At 36.3% G+C, this 20976-nt stretch overlaps 2 protein-coding genes across 2 annotated transcripts; both read right to left on the bottom strand.

The window, feature by feature from the left end:
- Window positions 1-15575: 15575 nt before the first annotated feature.
- Window positions 15576-16211, bottom strand: LOC136814170 (uncharacterized). The gene has a single exon (XM_067070683.1). It carries the CDS (start codon window positions 16209-16211, stop codon window positions 15576-15578), a length of 636 nt encoding a protein of 211 aa, XP_066926784.1.
- Window positions 16212-18209: 1998 nt separating this feature from the next.
- On the bottom strand, window positions 18210-19544 carry LOC136814171 (uncharacterized). Its single transcript, XM_067070684.1, has one exon. It carries the CDS (start codon window positions 19542-19544, stop codon window positions 18210-18212), a length of 1335 nt encoding a protein of 444 aa, XP_066926785.1.
- Between the last annotated feature and the right edge of the window lie 1432 nt (window positions 19545-20976).

Consider the following 20976-nt stretch of genomic DNA (forward strand, 5'->3'; position numbering starts at 1 on the left):
GTAGGTTCTTTTTTACTAGATATGATTACGGTGGTTAACCGCTGATTTACTATGATTACGGTGGTTAACCGCTGATTTACTATGATTACGGTGGTTAACTGTGAAGTACATGCTAGTATTCGGTTCCTGTGCACATACTTGATATAAAGCCTCGGGCATTTGGGCAAAGACTTTTCTCAAATCCCTAAAACTGAGTCGTGTTAATAACTACTTGAGCAATTACGTTACTTGTCTCTCTTTACTGCTCGATTGCTACAATTAACCTAGACTGCAATAAAATCATTTGCAAAAAGGACCTGTCAGTCTAAGCTTAAACTCCTATATCCTAAGGATTAGAAACAAGGCTAGTCTTTTACCTCTTTTATCTTTCCCTTAACAACAATACAATGCTGACAAGTTGATACAACACATTGACAAGTAATCCCTGTGAGAAGTTTATATCGAAGTCTGCAACAAAAACGAAAGTGGTCTCCTCTACTGATTGCTTCCTGGCCCTCCCAGGGCTCTGAGTGGGGTTCTAGGTCCTCCCAGTCCTTTTTTCTCCCCTGAGAACAAGGTCCCCCAGCCTGATAAAATTTTAGGTCCCAGTATAGGGGAAAAATTTTATGGCATTCACAAAGCTCTATTTACATGTAGGTGCACTTTTAGAAAATGCAATAGAATGCCTTCACAATTTGCATGAAAACATAAAGGTTTAGAGAAATCAAAAACCAACAGTAAAGAAAAATATTTAAGAAGTGTTATTTAGCCCCCAGAGTTACATAAACTAATGCAAGTCCCCCCTAAGATAGAGCTCCCCCCGCCTGTCGGGAAAAACAAGCAGCTTCCACCTCTTATATATGTATAATTGGAGCCATAGCGTCAGCCTGGGTTTAGGTCCCAGGCAAAAATTAGGCCCCCCCTGAGTTTTAAGTCCCCCCAAAGATTTATGAATGTTTTGTTAGCCCCCAGGACTTTTGACCCTAGCCACTTTCAAAAAATTGATCCAGTAAAAAAGGTTTTTCCAATGTAAATTGCGTTCAGTTCTTAGTTTAAGATAAGATATTTTGCAGACTTTCCATAAAAAGTATAGCGCCGCAGGCGAAAACTTTTCAGATTCATGAGCTTCAATTTGAGTAATTGAAGCCAAATATTAAGCTGAATTATTTTAGCCCCCACGTTAAGTAATGAGATTTTAGCTCCCCCAAGTACATAGGTCCCCCCAAAAAAGTGGTGTACTTCCAGCCCCTCCTTTTTTGGGAAAAATTTAGGGTGTAACCCCCCCCCCCAACCAGCAGGGGGACTGACGCTATGTGGAGCTGAAAACAAATTCTGTCCCGTCCGTCACGCCTACTTATTAGCTGATATCTCACAAGCATGTGCTTGTAACAATGTGAAATTTGGAAATATTGCAGGCTGTAGGGATTAAAAATCTAAGAATATTTCAAACTTACCCTAAATATCAAATTTCTTTCAGGAGAGAGCTTTGAAGGCAATGTCCCGTCCGTCACACAAAAAATTTTAGGTTCACGGGAAACAAGCTAGATGGTGAATGGACCTACCTGATGATGAAAGTTAGAAAGCAATGCAAGGAGAAAAAAATCAGTCAGAAAATATAGCGTTTACCGAAAATGCATAACCCAATAAATTCATCATTGATTGTTGATGGGGGGAGAGGGATGGGTTGTAGGGAAAAAATAAATAGAAAGTTCTGGTCGTAAAAATTAGTTTTATTGACAATTGAATCATGCTTGATAGTGAGCATTGTTATCAATAATGTTTTTATTTGAAAAACATAGAAATACAAGGAAAAAATGTAATGAAAATCTGCAAAAACGGTAATTTCCAGCATTTTCAACCGGAAAAAAATGTTCTCAAAAATCGAACTCTGCCATGTTTTGAGCATTGCGAAGACCCATCTTTCTGCAAAAAATCAGAAAAAACTAAAGATGAAAATTCGAGAAGATGCAAAAAAAACGATTTTTCTGGAATATTTCCAGCATTTTCAGCCGGAAAAAAATGTTTTTCCAAAATCAGGCTCCATCACATTATAAAGTACAGCTTGAGAAATTCAAGAAATACTGTCTTTCCGGCGAAAATAGGTTGTTCCGGTGATTTTTAAATAGTTCCGGCTTCAAAAATCAATTTTATTGAAAATTGAAACATGATTGATGTTGGGCATTGCTATTAATAATGTTTTTGATTGAAAAAACAACCAATTATTAGGAAAAAGTCCAATGAAAATCCAGAAAAACAGCAATTTCGGGCATATTTCCGGCATTTTCGGCCGAAAAAAAATTTTTCTCAAAAATTGGACCCAGCCATGTTTTGGGCATTGTTAATACACATCTTTGAGTAAAAAATCAGAAAAAAACTAATGATGAATTCTTGAGTAAATGCTAAAAAAACGGTTTTTCCGGCATATTTTCGGCATTTTCGGCCGGAAATGAATTTTTTTCGAAAATCAGGCTCTGTCACATTTTGGGCATTATCATTTTGCATTATTGTGCCAAAAATCAGAAAAAACTAATGAGCCAATCTTGAGAAAAGCTGGTAACAGACGGACGGACGGACGAACGGACAAAGGTTAATTATTTATAGGACCTCTAGGTAGGTCCAAAAAAAATCAACTATGCAGAATTCTTTTATGGGCTGTGCTATTGCAAAATAAGTGATAAATTCTGTTTGATTATGTAATTTAGCACTGCTTTAGTTCCAGAACTGTTGCTTATTGGTCAGCCCTGATGACCCTTCAAATCCCTTTTTTCCAGCCGCCGCCGCAACTTAAGAGTTTGGTTTTTTTATTCCGATTTCCTGATATCACTTTGATTTCTAAACTTTCTTCCGATCGGGTTAACTTTTTGGGTACTTTTAGCGTGCGCTGTTTTTACAGATCATAATTTTTAATGTGGTGTTTCAAGATGGCGGCTCAAGTGATAAGTCTTTTTCGTTCGTTCGGTGTTTATCTCTTGCTAGCTTTTATTTATACAATCATTACATCTTGTTGAAGTGGCTTTTAAACTTATAACTAAGGAAGATGCAACACTGGAGTTAGATTATAAGGATGTTCTTTTCTTTAAAGTATGAAGATTTTAACTTATTTGCTCAAGTTTTTTCCTGAATTGTAAGTTATTTTTTTACCTGATAGACCCCATTTATTTATTTTGTAGCATGAAGACATACTTTTTCATTTTGGACTTGAATATAGAATAACCACCAACAATTACTGGAATTTGATGGAGTGTATATATGTTACAGTTCGCAGCTTCATGTTTTCTCGAACTTGAGTGTTTTCTATCTTTTGATTTGTGATAGACATTTTATATGCTTGTTCTTCTGGACTTGGAGATAATATTGATAAAGCCTAAATGGAAATTGATCAAGTATGTTAAAGTACCGCTCCTATGTGAATTTGAGAAAGACCGAAGTTCTTCATCAAATTATTGACGCAAAAATGATTTTTTTCTAGACTTGTGTTTTTCACTGGCAGTTACATTTGTTTTTTTGGACCGACTTGGCGATAATTATGATAAAGCGTAAATGGAAATTGATCAAGTATACTAAAGTACAGCTCCTATGTAAATTTGAGAAAGAACAAAGTTCTTCATCAAATTATTGATGCAAAAATGATTTTTTTCTAGACTTGCGTTTTTCACTGGCAGTTACGTTTGTTTTTTTGGACCGACTTGGAGATAATTATGATAAAGCGTAAATGGAAATTGATCAAGTATATTAAAGTACCGCTCCTATGTGAATTTGAGAAAGACCGAAGCTCTTGATCAAATTATTGACGTAAAAATGATATTTTCTAGACTTAAGTTTTCACTGCGATTTGAAAGCAGACACTTGCATTTGTTCTTTTTGACTTGGAGGTAATTATGATCAAGCGTAAATGGAAATTAATCAAGTATATATATTTAAAGTGCAGCTCCTATGTAAATTTCAGAAAGGCTGAAGTATTCTTCATCAAATTATTGACAGAAATTATGTTTTTCTCGACTTGCATTTTTTCACTGTGATTTGATGGCGGACACTTTACATTTTTTTGGACTAATAATGATAAATAATAAATGTATATAAATGGATTAAATATTTTTTAATAGATAAATATTGCACTTTTAAGCATATTTAGGCTCAGATTAGGGAAAATACAGTACAATAATTACAGTCTTTCTGGGACGACACCGGGTATATATGCTAAACATAGAACTTTAAATTTGAATAAATTTTAGATAGTATTTTGGGTGTCGGTGTAAACTTTATTTTGAATTTTTCATTGCTTACACGTTGTTTTTTTTTAAGAAACTAGTTTTACCAAGCAGCCTCAATGTTTCTTAAGAAATCGGCCTTTTGAGCCTTAAATGTTTCTTACATGTTTCTAAACTTTTTGACATAATCAGCCTCATGGAAGGCTGGATTGGAAGGTTCTTAAGAAAAACCGAATTAAAAAATGTTATTTTCTCATTCTCAGCCTCAGCATGTTTCTTAGATGTTTCTTAGTTTTTAGGCATTCTGAGCCTCATGTTTCTTAAAAGTATGTTTCTTAAAAAAAAAACGTGTATTATAAAAAACATGTAGTTTTAAGCTAAACTATTTCTCTGCAGTTAAGATGAATAAGAACCCTTACCAAAATATTGACTAGAAAAGTATACTTTCAGTATATAGAAAGTATACTGCATTCATACTTTTGCTCAAATTTAAAGATTAAAGTATACTTTAAGTATACTTACCAAAATCAAAGCATCACTCAAATTAACAAAATGTGTACTGCATTTATACTGCAATCAGAAAGTATGAGAAAAGTATACTGTTTTTATACTTTACTGTACTTGTTTTTCAAAATGAGATAAAAATAAAAATAACTAGGTGCATTAGATCAAAAAGTATACTTTAAGTATACTGCCCTTGGAGAGGGAAAGTTCTTATTTGTTTTGAAATCATTTTTCCTTTGTTAATTTTCATGCATGAAAGATTTTTTTAAAAAGAAGTGAATCTCATAAAAACTTTGAAACACATGAAAAAATTCTCTCATAACATCAGAACATTAAATGAGTGTGGTGTTGTGAGAGAAATTTGTTTTTGACCATTTTTTGAACAGTTGAAAGTTTTTAAACATTTATAAATTTGAAGATGAAGGGTTTGCTTTAACAATGAGTAAAGTTCAATGGATATGGTGTGCAGCGACCTTGCTAATGTAAGTATAAAGATTACCTGTATATTATTCAAAACTAATGGTGCACTATATGAATGTAATGAATCTTGTTTGTGATTATACTACTGTGACAGCATGATGAGTTAGGTAGTTTAAGTTAAACCTGGTGTGAGTGCGGATACAGATTTTCTTTATCTGCTAAAGAGCTTTTAAGAATATTTACTTTCAATGTTACTTACAGTTACTTTTACTGTTACTTTCAATGTATCAGATTAATGGAGTTTAGTTTTAAAATTTCTTGAAATTCATAAGCCTTAGGCATGAACTTTTCAAATTTCATTGAAAATGTGTTTTGAATGGCCATGTGGTTAATACTAGCAACTTCTATGAAAGTATACTTTATTTATACTTTTTTGCAGTATATATGAAGTACACTTCCATGCAGTATACTTAAAGCAACGGATTAGAATAGGTGGATTAACTTCTCTCGTTGCTCCCAAGAGAGATCCATTGTCTTCTCATTGTTACAAGAAAAATCTGTAAATGACTCTGCGCACTCCTCGTTTAGTTTTTTCATTGTTTTTATAAGAACAATTTTCCAATTTATACAGTTTCCAAAACGAATTTGTCCTATGATTCGATCAATTTTGATGATTTTGCAAATATTTTAAATCCTGCACATAAGTTTTAGCATCAACAAACGCTAGACCAGTTTTAATGTAAATTTTTAATCTTTTGTCAATGGCAATCTTCAGATAAGTGAAAATTAACGTATGGTCTATAACTAAGAAACTATCGATGGGTCACGAATGGGTTGCATACTGGTGAAAGAAGACTGTATTTAGAATTAGGAAAATAAATTTCAAATTATTTGGCTAATTTCTGCATTGGATAGAAAGGGCTAAAAAAGTGCATTTTCTTATTTAAAATGTACCACGTGATAGGTAATGACCAATGAAAATGTTGAAAGTAATGATTTTTTACAACTTTTTTACAACTTATCAAGTTTCAATTGCTAGCAAACTCGTAAAAAAGTTTGATAACCTAACGAGGAGTGTTTTCTATGAGTTCTTAATCCACCTATTCTAATCCGTTGCTTAAAGTATATGGAATATTGTTCCAAAAATTTAGTACTTAAAGTATACTTCCTAAAACATCAAAATATATACTGAAAGTATACTTTTAGTACTTCTGAAAGTATACTTGCAGTACAGAATAACATATACTTAAAGTATACTGAGTTTTGATAAGGGAATGACACCATTTTAACTTTTACTCTTAGGTGCCAAATAAACAGTCCCCCCCCGCTTGTTAATTTTTCGAAAATTTTCCAACCCCCCCCCGGCCCCCCCCCCCGTTTATTAATTTGAAAGAATATTTTCAGTTGGCTAAAAGAAGTCCCCTTATTTTGCTCCAAAAAGCCTGATTTAGCCTATATTACTTATTTTTGGGTTTTCATAAATACAATTTCCAACCCCCCCCGGCCCAAATTATGTCCCCCCCCCCCCGTTTATTGAAATTTCAAAAATTTTCCAACCCCCCCGGTTTATTCGAACCCCCCGTTTATTTGGCACCTAAGAGTACTGATTTACAGCATCTTTGTTTTTGAAACTTTTTAGATTTTTTGTCCAGCTTGAGCTTGAATATAATTATAAGTCTAAGCTTACTAAAAAATGAAAAGTGTTTAAATTTTTTGTGATTTTTGATAAGTATGCCTTGCTTTTAACTTCCTTGCAAGGATTTTTATTTTCATGAATCTGTTGCTGATGTTCATCTGTATATCTAATTTTTATTATCTAAATATCTATCCTAATTAAGAGACGAATAATTATTCTGTCATACAGATTGTAACATGGCATATTTTCGTTAATCCATATTGTATACAAACGTAAATTTGATGACTTTTTCACTCTCGTTTTAGTAAATCATATCAATTTTTAACAACATATCTTTCTAATCATATTAAGCAATTTAGGCTGACCTTCCAGTGCAGCTGGTTTATTCTAACTATTTCCTAAGGCAGTCTAAACTTAAACTCTTATATCAGAATTAAAAACTAGGCTAGTCTTACCTCTTTTATCTTTTCCTTTATAACAATACAATGCCAACAAGTTGACACAACACATGTATACATGTACATTGACAAGTAATCCCTGACAAGTAATCTTCTACTGATTGCTTCCCAGCGCTCCTTTGCAGCTGTTTATCAAATTTCCATCAATGAAGTTGCTACATTTCAAACGTCCCTTTTTTTTGGCACCTGTGGCCTCTCAGTGCCTTGCACATTGGGCGGCTGCAAAATCCCACCCTTCATATATTTGTTTCAATCTGTGATCCTAAGGCTTAAGTTTTTTCTCATCTTCAATTTACTGAAGAAAGCAGGAATTTGATGCAAAAGTTAGATTGTCAACAAAGTGCCGTAAAAAATCATTGAATAAAAGAAGAATTTAAAATCTTAAATATTTTCATTTTGAAGAATTGGTGCAAAAAAGTAAAACTTAGAAAAGTTAAATTTTTTTTGTTTTAATTGAAATGGGAAATTCCGAAAATTTTCTATGTTTGGTTTTTTGCACAAACCCCGTAACTATGGGCGAGCACCCTGTTGCCAAGATGTTGGCTTGAAATCGAGAATGAAAGGCCACTGAAAACGAAAGTAAAATTGGCCCGTATTCGAAATCCTGAAAATCTTGATATACAAGTTTTTAAGTCTATAACTGTAAGGAAATGACCCCCAGCCAGGCCATATTTTAGAAAGGCAAGGCAGCGTCCGTTGGTGGCCAAAAAGGGCACTTTTTCTTATGTTTTTCTACTAAAAAGGCTGTTTTTATCAAAATTTTAGTAATTTCAAGAGGGGCAGCGTCCAATAAGCAGAGGCTTAAAGGGCATGAAAAATGGCCTGCCAGCACAATACGGCATAAAACTTCATATTAAGAGAAAAATTTTGTTTTCGGTTATTCATTCCAGTAACTAGACATATTATATAGTTTAGGTATAAACTTATTTCTTTTTTTATGATTTTTGTTGGCGAAAACCTTTAGAACATCCCACCGTTCTGCTCGTAGCGAGTTGAACCTGATTGGTAGAAAAAAGCTGTGAAATATTTGTAATAATTATCGGAGCAGCGAACTCACTCACTAAACAATTATGCGCAATTATCTCATTTAGCCACGGCTTTTTTATCTTAGTAAGAGTAACCACGGTAAAAGATATCAAAATCAAAACATTCAAATCAAATCTTTGATTCAATAAGTCGACCTTTCTCAAAGCTATTCATAATTGCCTGTGTATTATTTAAAGCTTTTGCAATCCTTGTAGTGTTCTTTTCATTCAAATTTCCTCGTAATGATCTTAAAAAACTTAAATATCCACTAAAATGCTCCATGTAAAAATTATAAGTTATGTTTCGACCGATGAGTCCACGGGTATTGATGAAACGGCCCCATATAAGTTGATATGCATCATTTTTATAACCTAGGTTAATTTGGTATAAAAAGCTTGATCAATTCATGAGAGTAATTGGTATGACCAGTTGCTTTGAAATAAAGAACTATGCTATCATTAATATTTCGCAAAATCACGTTGATTGAGAACAAAACCCCCTTTCAAGCTCTCTTCTTTGATCCTTGCAAACCTTTCAGTTCGTGATTGAGAGAGTGATATATTTTTTACTTCTGTTTAGTTGATATAAAAGGTCTGCCAAACGCTTCACCGGAGAGTCTTTAAATTGTGAGCTTCCCTTTATTTTTTAAAAGGATAGAAAGAGAACGGAGAGTGTATTCTCCTCTCGCTGAGATAATGGTAAGTTTGCTCTTTCCATTGTTGGCCAATTACCTTACGAATGCTTTATGTAAATCTAATAGCGAGAGATTGATCTCTCGCATTCTCTTTCTCTTCAAAAACATGTAAAAAACCTAACAAATCGACACCCTGGACACTCACACTGCTACTCTGGATTCTAAGAGATTCTACATTCTGTAAAATGCAAAGAAAAATAAAACCATAACAGTAAAGATTGCGGCCAAAGTAGCGATATAAACTTTCAGATTAAAAACATTGCTGTAGGGCTGTATTTTTAGGAAGAAAACAGCTCTAAAACGCTTAAAATTGAGCTTTTTTATCGCGGTTTTTTGTCGAACCGCCATCTTTGTTTATGCAAAAGGCGCCATTTTTAAAGGGACATTTTACGAATAATTAATACGGTTAATAAACAATAGAGAAGTTTCTGATTCGCCAATTCACTTTCTTGCAATTTTTGACTAAGTCTGGGATGTTCTAAACGTTTTCGCCAACAAAAATCATAAAAAAAGAAATAAGTTTATACCTAAACTACATATTATACTACCTTTTAGAAAAAACAAGCTAGATGCTGAATGGACCTACCTGATGATGAAAGTTAGATAGCAATGCGAGGAGAAAAAAATCAGTCAGAAAATATATCGTTTAGCGAAAATGCATAACGCAATAAATTCATCATTGATTGTTGATGGGGGGAGAGGGAAGGGTTGTAGGGAAAAATTAATAGAAAGTTCTGGTCGCAAAAATCATTTGTGTGAAGAACATAGAAATACAAGGAAAACATATAATGAAAATCTGCAAAGACGGCGATTTCCGGCATTTTCAACCGGAAAAAATTCAAGAAATACCGTAAATAGGCTCTGTCATATTTTAGGTATTGCCATTTTACATCAGTGTGCAAAATTTCATGAAAAAATATAGAGTACAGCTCGAGAAATTCAAGAAATACCGTTTTTCCGGCGAAAATAGGCTGTTCCGACGATTTTTAGAAAGTTCCGGCTTTAAAAATCACTTTTATTGACAATTAAACCATGCTTGATGGTGGGCATTGCTACAAATAATGTTTTTGTGTGAAAAAACAACGAAATATAAGGAAAAAGTCCAATGAAAATCTGCAAAAACGGCGATTTCCGGCATTTTCAGCCGGAATAGAATTTTTCTCAAAAATCGGACTAATCCATGTTTTAGGCATTGCTATTACGCATCTTTGTGCAAAAAATCAGAAAAAACTAATGATGAAATCTCAAGAAAATGCCAAAAAACCGGTTTTTCCGGCATATTTCCGGCATTTTCGGCCGGAAATGAATTTTTTTCGAAAATCGGGCTCCGTCACATTTTGGGCATTACCATTTTGCATCTTTGTGCCAAAAATTAGGAAAAACTAATGAGCCAATCCCGAGAAAAGCTAGTAACGAACGGACGAACGCACGAACGGACGAACGGGCGAACGAACGAACAGAGGTTAATTTATAGGACCTACAGCCCACCGGGGTAGGTCCAAAAAAGGTCATTTATTAAACAAACTTGAAAATTGAATGTGACGGACAGAACACGGTACAAATTTGGTGCAATTCACCCAACAAATTGAATTGGTCTCGCCTTAGTATTCTAAGACATCAATCTCTCTTTAGCAGTTAGTCACACTAGGAAATCAAGCTTTCAGAAAAAACAACATCAGTCATCTACAGGATGTGTTTGCAACAACAAGGATGAGAGTTACCTGAATCAAGTTCAAGATCCCAAGACAAGAAATTAAAACTTGAAAACTTTAAATGAGACAAAATGACAGATTGCAAACGTGCAGCAGCCAGAATATCAACCAACCAAATTTTGTCATTCAATTCCCGAGACAGCGCTTCGATTTTTAAGGTCTTGTTTATACGCTAAAGTAAAAATAATTCTGCACATGTAAATGGGTCACTGTTTGAGGTCCGGCAAAATTTCCGGGAAATAGCCTATCCGACAGTGCGCGAATCTAGGTGGGTTCCGCCTCCCCCGTAGATCTTTTTCTTGGGAAGTTGATCTTCAAATTAGTTTTCAAGGTTGGCTTGGCTCAAATTTTTTCATCTATGGCTCAAACTTTAGGCAATTTCTCAAAGTTTTTGAAAATGTTAATTTCATTAATTAAAAAGCGCCAGGTTATTTTTTCATGAATCCCTTTAGAAGTTTTGCGGCGCATTTTTTTGCTTGAGAGTCAAGTAAACAATATATCGCTTTCACAGCATTGATCTTTGATACACATTTTGGCAGGACGCTACACTGCTGTTCCCCTCAGATAAAATAATCAGATAAAATCGTCGATTCCGTAGAGGTCACAAAATTGCCGAGTACAGACGTTGAAAAAAAAAATTAAAAATGGCTGCCAAGCGAACACTGACAAAAACAAAAAATCAGGAGTTTTCAATCGCCTACTACAGCAGAATAAGACAGAGAAATGCAGTAAAATAAGAAGTAAACAAAACTTGAACCACTTTTCTGTCAGAATAAAGAAAATATTCTAGCTGTAGTAATGTTTACATTCAGAAATAAATCCATTTTCCACCAGATCTACAACAACCACCAGCAAGGTTTCAAACTACGCTGCGCCATAACTGGCAATGAATTCTCATTAAAAAATGTGGGTCCAGTTCCCTGAAAAGGGTATGATTACACTTCCGAATGACTTTTTTCTACAATAACATTTGTCTTCTCACAAATCCAAAAACCAACACGGGGGTTAACTTTCTTTTCACTAAACCATCAAATCAAACTTTATAAAGATTAACCATGTAAATGTCACTTGTTTTCGAAATATTTGGATAATATCAAAACCTTTTTGTATATATTTGGTTCTAAACCATTTCCCTTTCCCGTAGCAGGCTGTAAAGTTCATGTTGACCCCCGTTTTTTTTTACTCGGTAATCTAGAAAGACCCTTAGTGCGGTATAAACAAACGATTTCATTGGCTGAAACAAGTGTTTTAAATTTGACAAAGTTTAGTAATTTTGACCACGTATCAATGTTTTGATTTTTCAATTGGGGATGGATTGGGCTGCTCCATAAAATTTCCATACAGGGGGGTGGACGAACCTTTTCAAGTCAAAACAAATGTTTTGGAGATGTGAGGATAACCCCTGGGATAGGGTGGACAGGCCAAAATTTTCCCCTCAAGTTTTAGAAACCAAACTAATTTTATTTGAAAGTCCTTACCTTTGTGAGAAAAACGAGGGGTCATTTATTAGAATTGGTTAAGTATTCCCAAAGTTATTCCGTTTTCAAAACACAAAAAAATCACCTTTTCAAAGAATCGCCTCCTTACACCACGCCAGCAAGAAATAATTTTCGGAAGAACCAAAATCGCGCCAAAAATGGCGGATGAAATCTAGTCTTCCGTGTGGCGGGGTGTGGGGAGTTTTGCTGGTGCAGTCTGAGAATCGGCCCGATGACTGTTAAACTTTAGCTTATCGCTAATGAGCTGGAAATGATAGCTACTATAAAAACAAATTTCACCACTAGAAAGCTGAAATCCTCAGCTTTCAGATGGTGTATGGTGCTTAAAAGAAAAAATCCGCAATCTTGTTAAAAAATCGCAATTTCTTCTTATTTTTCAAAATCCAGACGGCCTGTAGATTTTCAAATAAAGCACTTTGTGATAGATTGTAGCCTAATCTTACCCTGGGTTTACTAAAAAACCGCGATTGAAAAGATGAACCAGCTCAATAGCGACAGCCATTTGTTTCAATGTGGGTCGAGAATTTTCCGGTGCCGTGGTCAGCGCTAAATCGCGTTTTCACCTTGACGTCGAAAAACATGAATATCTTTGGAAAGAAAATAGATACCTGGATGCAGTTTTTTTTTACTTGTTTCCCTGATAATTCCTGATTGATTTAAAAAAAGAATGAACAGATTTGGATGATTTAAAGGTAAGTACTAATGCATTGAAGCTCATTTTTGTAAATTCTTCCTCGTTCCGCGCAAAAAATCCCGACGAGTGCGCACCCTACCTGGGAAGCGGCAAAATTTGAAAAAAACCCTTGGAAAAAATTCTTTCCATGCTTCAAAGTGAGGGTGGACGAACTAAAATCAGTTGTTTACCCCCTGGGAAAAAAGAAAAGGACCCCTGGAAATTATTTTCGTATTACCCCCTGGAAATGTTCGTCCATCCCCCCCCCCACCTTGTATGGTTATAAAATGGAATGGCCCATTTCTGTAGAATGATAAAATATGGCTTTGCTAGAATGGACACCATAACAGCAGTGGCTAGTGTGACTAACTGTTTAGCATACTACAACCTCTTAGTATACTACATACAACCTAATACAAGTCAAATAGCAAGATGGCAGCTTCTAAAATTGGTTTTAAACTGAAGTCAAGAAACTTAACTCCTCATCCAGCACCAAACTTTGTATTGGCCGGCAATCAAAAATATGTTGCGTTTGGGTCGTCCGACAGACTGTTTATTTAAAAGAAAACCTGATTCAGAAAGTTGGTAAAATCGTCAGGTTTTTTTGGGCGCTGTTCGCAGGTTTGGATCTTTCCCATAATGGCGGGCACCGGTGAACAGAGCATGTCTTTGAATCATTATTTTTTGTTTACTTAACCCACATTGAGTCCCATTCAAGTTTTTTCATGTACCCTTATTGAAGTTTTCATGTCAAAATTCAGCAACGCGGTAAGGCCAATACCCTGGGAGCCGAAAATAAGGGCCGCTTTAAGGTTAACACATGCACATGCACATTTAGTTTGGCAAATTAAAGATGGCGGCATAAGATTCTGTTGATTGCCGACTTGATTCATCGGGATTTACTAGATCTTAAAAATCCGACAAAATTTACTACCGTTACCGACCGACCAACCGACTGGATTTGAAGATGTTTTAGGACCCGAATGGAACATATTTTTGATTGCCGCCTTGTATGTCCGATCAATCAAAACAACATTATTTTTGTAAATATGGCTGATCGCGAGAGAAAATGTTTTTCATAAGAAAATTTGCGCAAGAAGAGTTCTGAAAATGACTTTCCTCTTTTAAAAACCTGTTATCTTCCATCACACAAAATTTCATTGAAACATGTTAGCTCATTAATTCAAAATCAATAGAAACATATCACCAGTAGTTGATATATAAAAGGTTCCAGTCCGCGAACGATCCGAACACCATATTCAAAATGAAGACATTGCAACGTCAAAACATTCGAAAGCACTGGCGATCTCAATTAAAAAGAAGACACTACATTGCCGCGCTTTTCGATGAGCAAAACTTGAAAAAGAAAACAAAAAAATGTACGACAAGAAAATATTTACAAAAATAAACAGGTTAAAAACGCTAAAGTTCTTATAAAAAAGACGCTATTTTGGTGAAAAAGTGCGTGGTTTTAAAAACGTTCAAATACCTCTGTATCATCTCGGAAGAAAGTTAAAGTATTACCTGCAAGCGGAGCTCTAATTTTTTCTTTCAAAAGATCGTGTGCGCACTGGTTCCTTGTTTGTTTGCGGACTGTGGTCCGAATAGCGCTCGCTTTGACGACTTATTATTCCAATAAGAAGCCTTCAAATAAAGTGAAAACAAACTGAAAGAAGGACTTCAAGCTTGTTTACGAGATGTATGTAAAAACCAAAAGTAAGTGCACTCACTAGTGAGAAAATAGAAAAATAAGTTTGCCGTTTGTGCACTGGGTACCCCCCTCTACAAAAGTCTTCGGCCAAAGTAACCTAAGTATGTTTTTTTTGTTTGTGCAACTAAAGCTAATCGACCGCCTGAAAGCGGTTTTTTACCGTTGTGTGTTTTTCTGAAGAAAGTGTTAATTGCTCTGTAAAACAGCGGTCGTACCAGTTTGCTCTGAAGCAAACTGTGACCTAGTAGTATACATCTTTTATCGTGAAAAAAACTGGGTAATATTACCAATGCGATGGATGATTATCTTTGCTGCAAAAGACTTTCTAAGAAGTCAACAAGTAAAAACGATTTTAAAGAGATTCTATTTTCAAAATTCTGCTTCCCTCGTAGCTTTAACTACCATTTTTAAAGTCCCCAAAAACACGAAACAAATACATTTTCAGGACCATCTAAACTTTGTACTAGCTTCGTTTTTTTTATTTCAAATAAATTTTGAAACGTTTTTTGAGTATTGAATTTACAAATTAATCTATTAAATATTTTTTGATCCAATAAATTAATGACTACAGTACTAATCATCATCAATTTGTGATCTCACCTTCAGTCTAGAATATATTTCTTAGAAAGCATTACGTTATTTACCGCTTTGTGGACTTCCGGGAGAAAACAGGAGCCGCGGGAGAGGGGGGGCCACCCGGGCCGCGGTCACCACGTTTTTTCAAAGCAAAAAGGAAATTTACTGACTCAGCTAAATTCTGCGTAAAAACTGCGAAAATACCTGTTTTAGGCAGTCTTGAAGGGCTAATTTTCAAAAATTTCTCCCGTCGGTGCTGTTGAATTCATAGTCGATGGAGGTGGATTTAGACAGAAACTTGAGACATTAGCATCTATGCTAGAAATTGTGCTTTTATAAGAACTAGAATGTTCCGCGCAGCTAATCTGCCATTATGGAATAAAATACGGAACCAAAGCAAAATAGATAAAATAAACAAAGTAGATACTGAGTATCCTTTTAAATATTAACATCCCCCCTTGAGGGCAACTTTCTCCTTTTTACTTTTGTCCAAAGAGAAATTGTTCGAATTTGAGTAGATACTGTTTCTTTGGTGGTTTCGTAAAGATATCAGCAACATTGTCCCCGGACGGGACATAATCTAACAAAATACTTCCTTCATCATAACATTCCCTAATGAAGTGGTAGCGGATATCTATATGCTTCGCTTTCGTATGCTTCACAGGATTCTTTACGAGTGCTAAGGCACCCTGATTGTCATTTTTGACAATAATTGGTTGCGTTTTCGATTGGAGTAATTCGTTGATCAAACGATTGAGATAAATTGTCTCTTGACAAGTAATTGATATAGCCATGTACTCAGCTTCACACGTTGATAAAGCGACAGACGACTGCTTCTTAGACTTCCAACTGACAGCAGGACCTTCTGGGTTGAGACTAATAGAGTATCCGGTAACGCTTCGGCGGTCTTCCACAGATGTAGCCCAATCGGCGTCGCTGAATGCATGAACACGAAGAGGGGTTGATGACTTTCGGAAGGTCAACTTGCGATCAACAGTCTTCTTGACGTACTGGAAGACATGTTTTATCATTGCGCAATCTCCAGGATCAGGACAGGAAAGATGTTGAGATAGTTTGGTTACGACAAACGATAGATCAGGTCGGGTACAAGTCATCGCATATATCAGGCTTCCAACCATTTGACGATATTGGTGGTTGTCGTATATTTGGTGTGTGGCTTCAGCGTACGAATTGATGTTCTGCTCACACGGTGTGTCGTTCTTGGTCTACAGTCATTGAAACCAAAAGTTTTTAGAATGTTCTCCAAGTAGTGACTTTGTGACATGGTGATAGTTTCATCTCGGTGTTCAAATGTTATGCCGAGGAACGTGGATAATTGTCCAAGATCTTTCATCTCGAACTTAGTAGATAAGCTTTCTTTGATTGACTTCAGGAGTTGCATTGAATTTGCTGCTATAATAATATCATCGACCCAAACTAGTAGAATGACTGTGTCTCTCTCGTTACGTTTTGAGAAGAGACATGGATCGGATGCAGACTGTTTGAAGTTAAGTTCATTGACAACATAGTCATGTAAGAGTTTGTGCCAGTTGCGGCCGCTTTGCTTAAGGCCATATAACGATTTCTGCAACTTCCAAACTTTATTTTCGATGGCATAACCGATTGGTTGAGATACGTAGATGTCTTCATCGATAGGTGCGTGTAGAAAAGCTGTTTTGACATCCATTTGATGAACGATTAAATCTTCTTGAACAGCAAGTTGGATCAGTGATCGGATTGTCTCCATACGAGCGGTAGGTGAAAAGGTTTCAGTGTAGTCGATTCCTTCGATCTGGCTATAACCTTTGGCAACATACCTTGCTTTAAATGTTGGTTGATCTGGGTCACCTTTGACTTTGTATACCCATTTCCCATCGACAACGGCACGGTTGGTTGGCGGATCAGTTAGTGTGTAGGTATCATTACGTTTCAGTGACTGTATTTCGTTCTCCATGGCCATTTGCCAGTTTGATGCTTCAGTGCAATTCACAGCTTCATGGTATGTGACTGGAGTTTTGACATGATAGCAAAAATCAATGTGGACGTGATTGACAGAATCTTTGTCTTCGACTTTGGGTTCTTGCCGGTTCCTCAAAGGATACGACTTTGGTTGTGATGGTTCAGCTCTGACTGGTTCTGCTTTGATTTCGTGGTCTTTGGCGTCGACCTTAACTTCAGCTGGGTTAGCTGGTTCAATATGGAAATCTGGCTCAGATGCATCATCACTGTGCTCGAAACGATCAGTAAATTTAACAAGTCTATGTTTCATGACTGTTCTGTTTTCAGGGTAGTAGACGAGAAAGGATGGGCTGTTTCGATCGTAGCCCACAAAATAACCTTTCTTGCAACGTGGATCTAGCTTCTTCACGTAGTTGTGGTTGTATGAGTAACACACGGTACCAAAGATGTGGAGCTGGGCAATGTTAGGTTTTCGTCCTGTGATAAGGCTGTAAGGAGTGGTCTTGATGCGTTGAACATAGCATCGGTTTCTGATGTGTGTTGCGGTCATCAATGCGTAGGTCCATAGATATTTTGGTAAACCTGAATCAATGATGAGTGCCCGGGCCATCTCGAACAGGGTACGCCAATTTCGTTCAGAGGTACCATTTTGGTGCGGAGAGTATGGTGATGTAAGCTCATGTTTTATATTACGATTTCTGAGCAGTGTTTTAAATTCTTCAGAGATGTACTCCCCTCCATTATCACTTCGAATTCTTTCGGTATCTCCATTGGGAATAATCTCAGTATGAAAGTTCAATGTTTTAATCTTACCATATGGGCTGGTGTCTGCAAAGAACTTTTCGGTGGCTTTCACAGCATCTGACTTCTCCTTGAGAAAGTAGGTAAATGAGCAGCTTGAGTAATCGTCAACAAAGATCATGGCATATCGATATCCCTCTTTGGCAACTGGGTCCACAGGTCCAGCAAGATCAGTGTGAATAAGCTCAAAGGGTTTGGTTGCTCTGATGTCTGGATCAACATTTCGAGTGTTTGTTTGTTTGGATAAAACACAGGTTTCACAGTCGAATGGCTTTGACTCTGTAATAGTCATCCCCTGGACGACATTTTCTAGACTTTTCACATCATCAATTTGACATAAATGTCCAGACTTTTCAATCAGATAAATTACAATGTCCCAAAATTTTGTGCCAAGTTTCAAGACTTTCTTTACGACTGGTATTTTCTGACGATTTGCATAGGTAGTAGAGACGAGCATGTTGTACAAAGGGAAAAGACGTTCCATTGTAAATAAGGTTTGATTTTTCGCCATCAAAAATTACTTTGGCTCCTTTTTCGAGTGCTCGTCTAACTGAAAATATGGATTGCGGAAATGAAGGTACATACAGGGTATTTTCCAATGTTGCTTTAACAATCTTATTGTCAGATGTACGCAAAGAAATTAACACTGTCCCTCTTTTCTTTGCTAAATTATTGACAAGAGATCCATCTGCAAGCTCGATGTAATGGTTTTCCGGTTTGAAATCGTCATCGGTGGATATAAAATTTGCATCGGTATTGACCATGTGAGATGTGGCACCACAATCCACTAAAAAGGTATCAATATCAGACATAAGTTTTAAGTTATTGTCGTTGTCATCACATTTAAAAGCAAAACTGTGGTCTGCTTCGTCAAGATTTCCTGCTTTCTTTGATGAATGCTTTTTGATTTTTCGACAATTTGATTCAAAATGCGTCGAAGACTTGCAATGAGAGCAGTATTTTCGATTCTGCTTTGGTTTGGTGCAATCTGGTGCTTTGTGTCCTGGGATTCCACAGTTGTAGCAAGTAACTTTAGAACGATGATGCTGGTCGTTGGTTTTCATGACAGAGTTTTTATCAGGTTGTACTTGTCCAGCAGAACGTTGAGATCTGGCATTTTCAGTGTCTTCAAAATTTTTCAAAGTTTGTTTAAATTTTTGAAAATCTTGGATGATTTCTTCAGATTGGGTTGTAACTGCTATGAATGATTGGTATTCGTCTGGTAGCCCCTTAACAACCATGGCAACAAGGAGGCCATCGCTAACCGTCTCCTTTGACATACGAAGTGCATTTGCTGCAGATTCTGCTCGTAGAACGTAGTCAGTAATGGTTTCATTAGGTTTTTTCTTCAGCGAAGTGAGCTGGGTATAAAGTGTGATAATTCGGGGCTTACCACTGCCTGCGTAATGTTCTCGAAGTATTTGGAATGCTTTACGTCCATCATCTCTTGCATCTCTCATTATCAAGGAGATAGAACGTTCATCAAGTACTTGAATAAGCTCAGCAAAAGCAAGTTCCTTGTTGTCGGCGGAAACATCATCTTCACCAACAAAAATGTTTTTGAGTTTTCTAATCTTCATGTATCCAAGGAATTTTACTTCCCACAGTTCAAATTTTCGTTCGTCTCCGTCAAACGTAATGTTTTTCCAGTGTGTGTTGGCACTGGGCCCATAACCTGTTGAATTCATAGTCGATGGAGGTGGATTTAGACAGAAACTTGAGACATTAGCATCTATGCTAGAAATTGTGCTTTTATAAGAACTAGAATGTTCCGCGCAGCTAATCTGCCATTATGGAATAAAATACGGAACCAAAGCAAAATAGATAAAATAAACAAAGTAGATACTGAGTATCCTTTTAAATATTAACAGGTGCCAACAATGGTGACATCTCCTTAGGTTATTAGAAGTCTTTGCTTAGACACTAAACCATGGCCCTGCCCTACCACTTTCACAGTGGAGCCGCGGCCCCTGGGAGTGGGAAAGGGAAATTCGGAAATTCCTCCCCGCGGGGCCAAGGGGGGATGCTAGATTTGCAAGAAACTGGGTATGTATATGTCCGCCGAGACAAAGTTCGAAAATCGACCCTGAGACTAAATATTTTAAAAATTTTGTCGTTTTTGCCACGACGACGACGGGGTGGGGAGGTGCCTCTGAAGTTTGAAAAGTGGTCAGATATGAATGAATATGAATATGAAAATTTGGGACCCCGTCGGAACTATAAATGGACTATAAATATATGTAAGAGTTTTTTATTGGGACTAAAATAATTTGACCAAATTTCGATTTCATTTCAATGTTTTTAGGGGCAAAAAAATGAAAATGTCCTACTGTAGGGACTGAGATTTGATTGCTGAGATTTGATTTGCTGATTAATTGTTCCAACCCTTACAGGGACTGCCAGGTTCCAAAACGAAAAGTCACTCCTAATGCCTAAGGGCGCCACTGCATACCCGTACCTTCACTTAGTTAACCCCCCCCCCCGGTGGAGTCTTTAGTCCAGGAAGTAGAATCTTAATCGGAACGATGGTATTACTTTTATAATTCTATCTTGTTCTTGTTAATCAAAATTATTGCAATATATTTACAGCGTAAGATAAATAGTAATCTATGATAAAAAAATTCTGATATATAAAAAACAATATATTCTAAATGTATTTACAAAGGGATCAATTCAAAATTTCGTCACATATCGTTGCCAGTCCTGCTAGCGAGGGAATATGGAAGGTTGTCAAATTGATTGTCAAAATGAGAAAGAAGGGATTGTAAAATTTGAAGCCTTTTCGGCGAAGGGAGAAGGTGTCATCTTCATCTTCTTCACTCCCCCGAGGGAGTACACAAATGTATAAACACTTCAAAAAGAACACATAACTGAATCCATCAACTGATGCTGGGTACTGTCCGTATCAAATAGAATACGACTTTGCAATAATGTCCTGTCATCCTTTATCATCGGGCAGCGTAAATGAACGCTTGCTTCCAAAGTTGGTTATGGTGTTGCTGATAAAATCCTCGTAATTCGTCTTCTTCATCTCGTAATGTGTACGTCGTTAAATTTTTACGAATTTTCGAGCATTTTCGACAAGGCTTCGAACGTCGTGCTGAAGATGGTGCATTTTGA

This window comes from Clytia hemisphaerica, unplaced genomic scaffold (assembly GCF_902728285.1).
Source record: "Clytia hemisphaerica strain Z4C2 unplaced genomic scaffold, Clytia hemisphaerica genome assembly, whole genome shotgun sequence".
Taxonomy (NCBI): Eukaryota; Metazoa; Cnidaria; class Hydrozoa; order Leptothecata; family Clytiidae; genus Clytia; species Clytia hemisphaerica.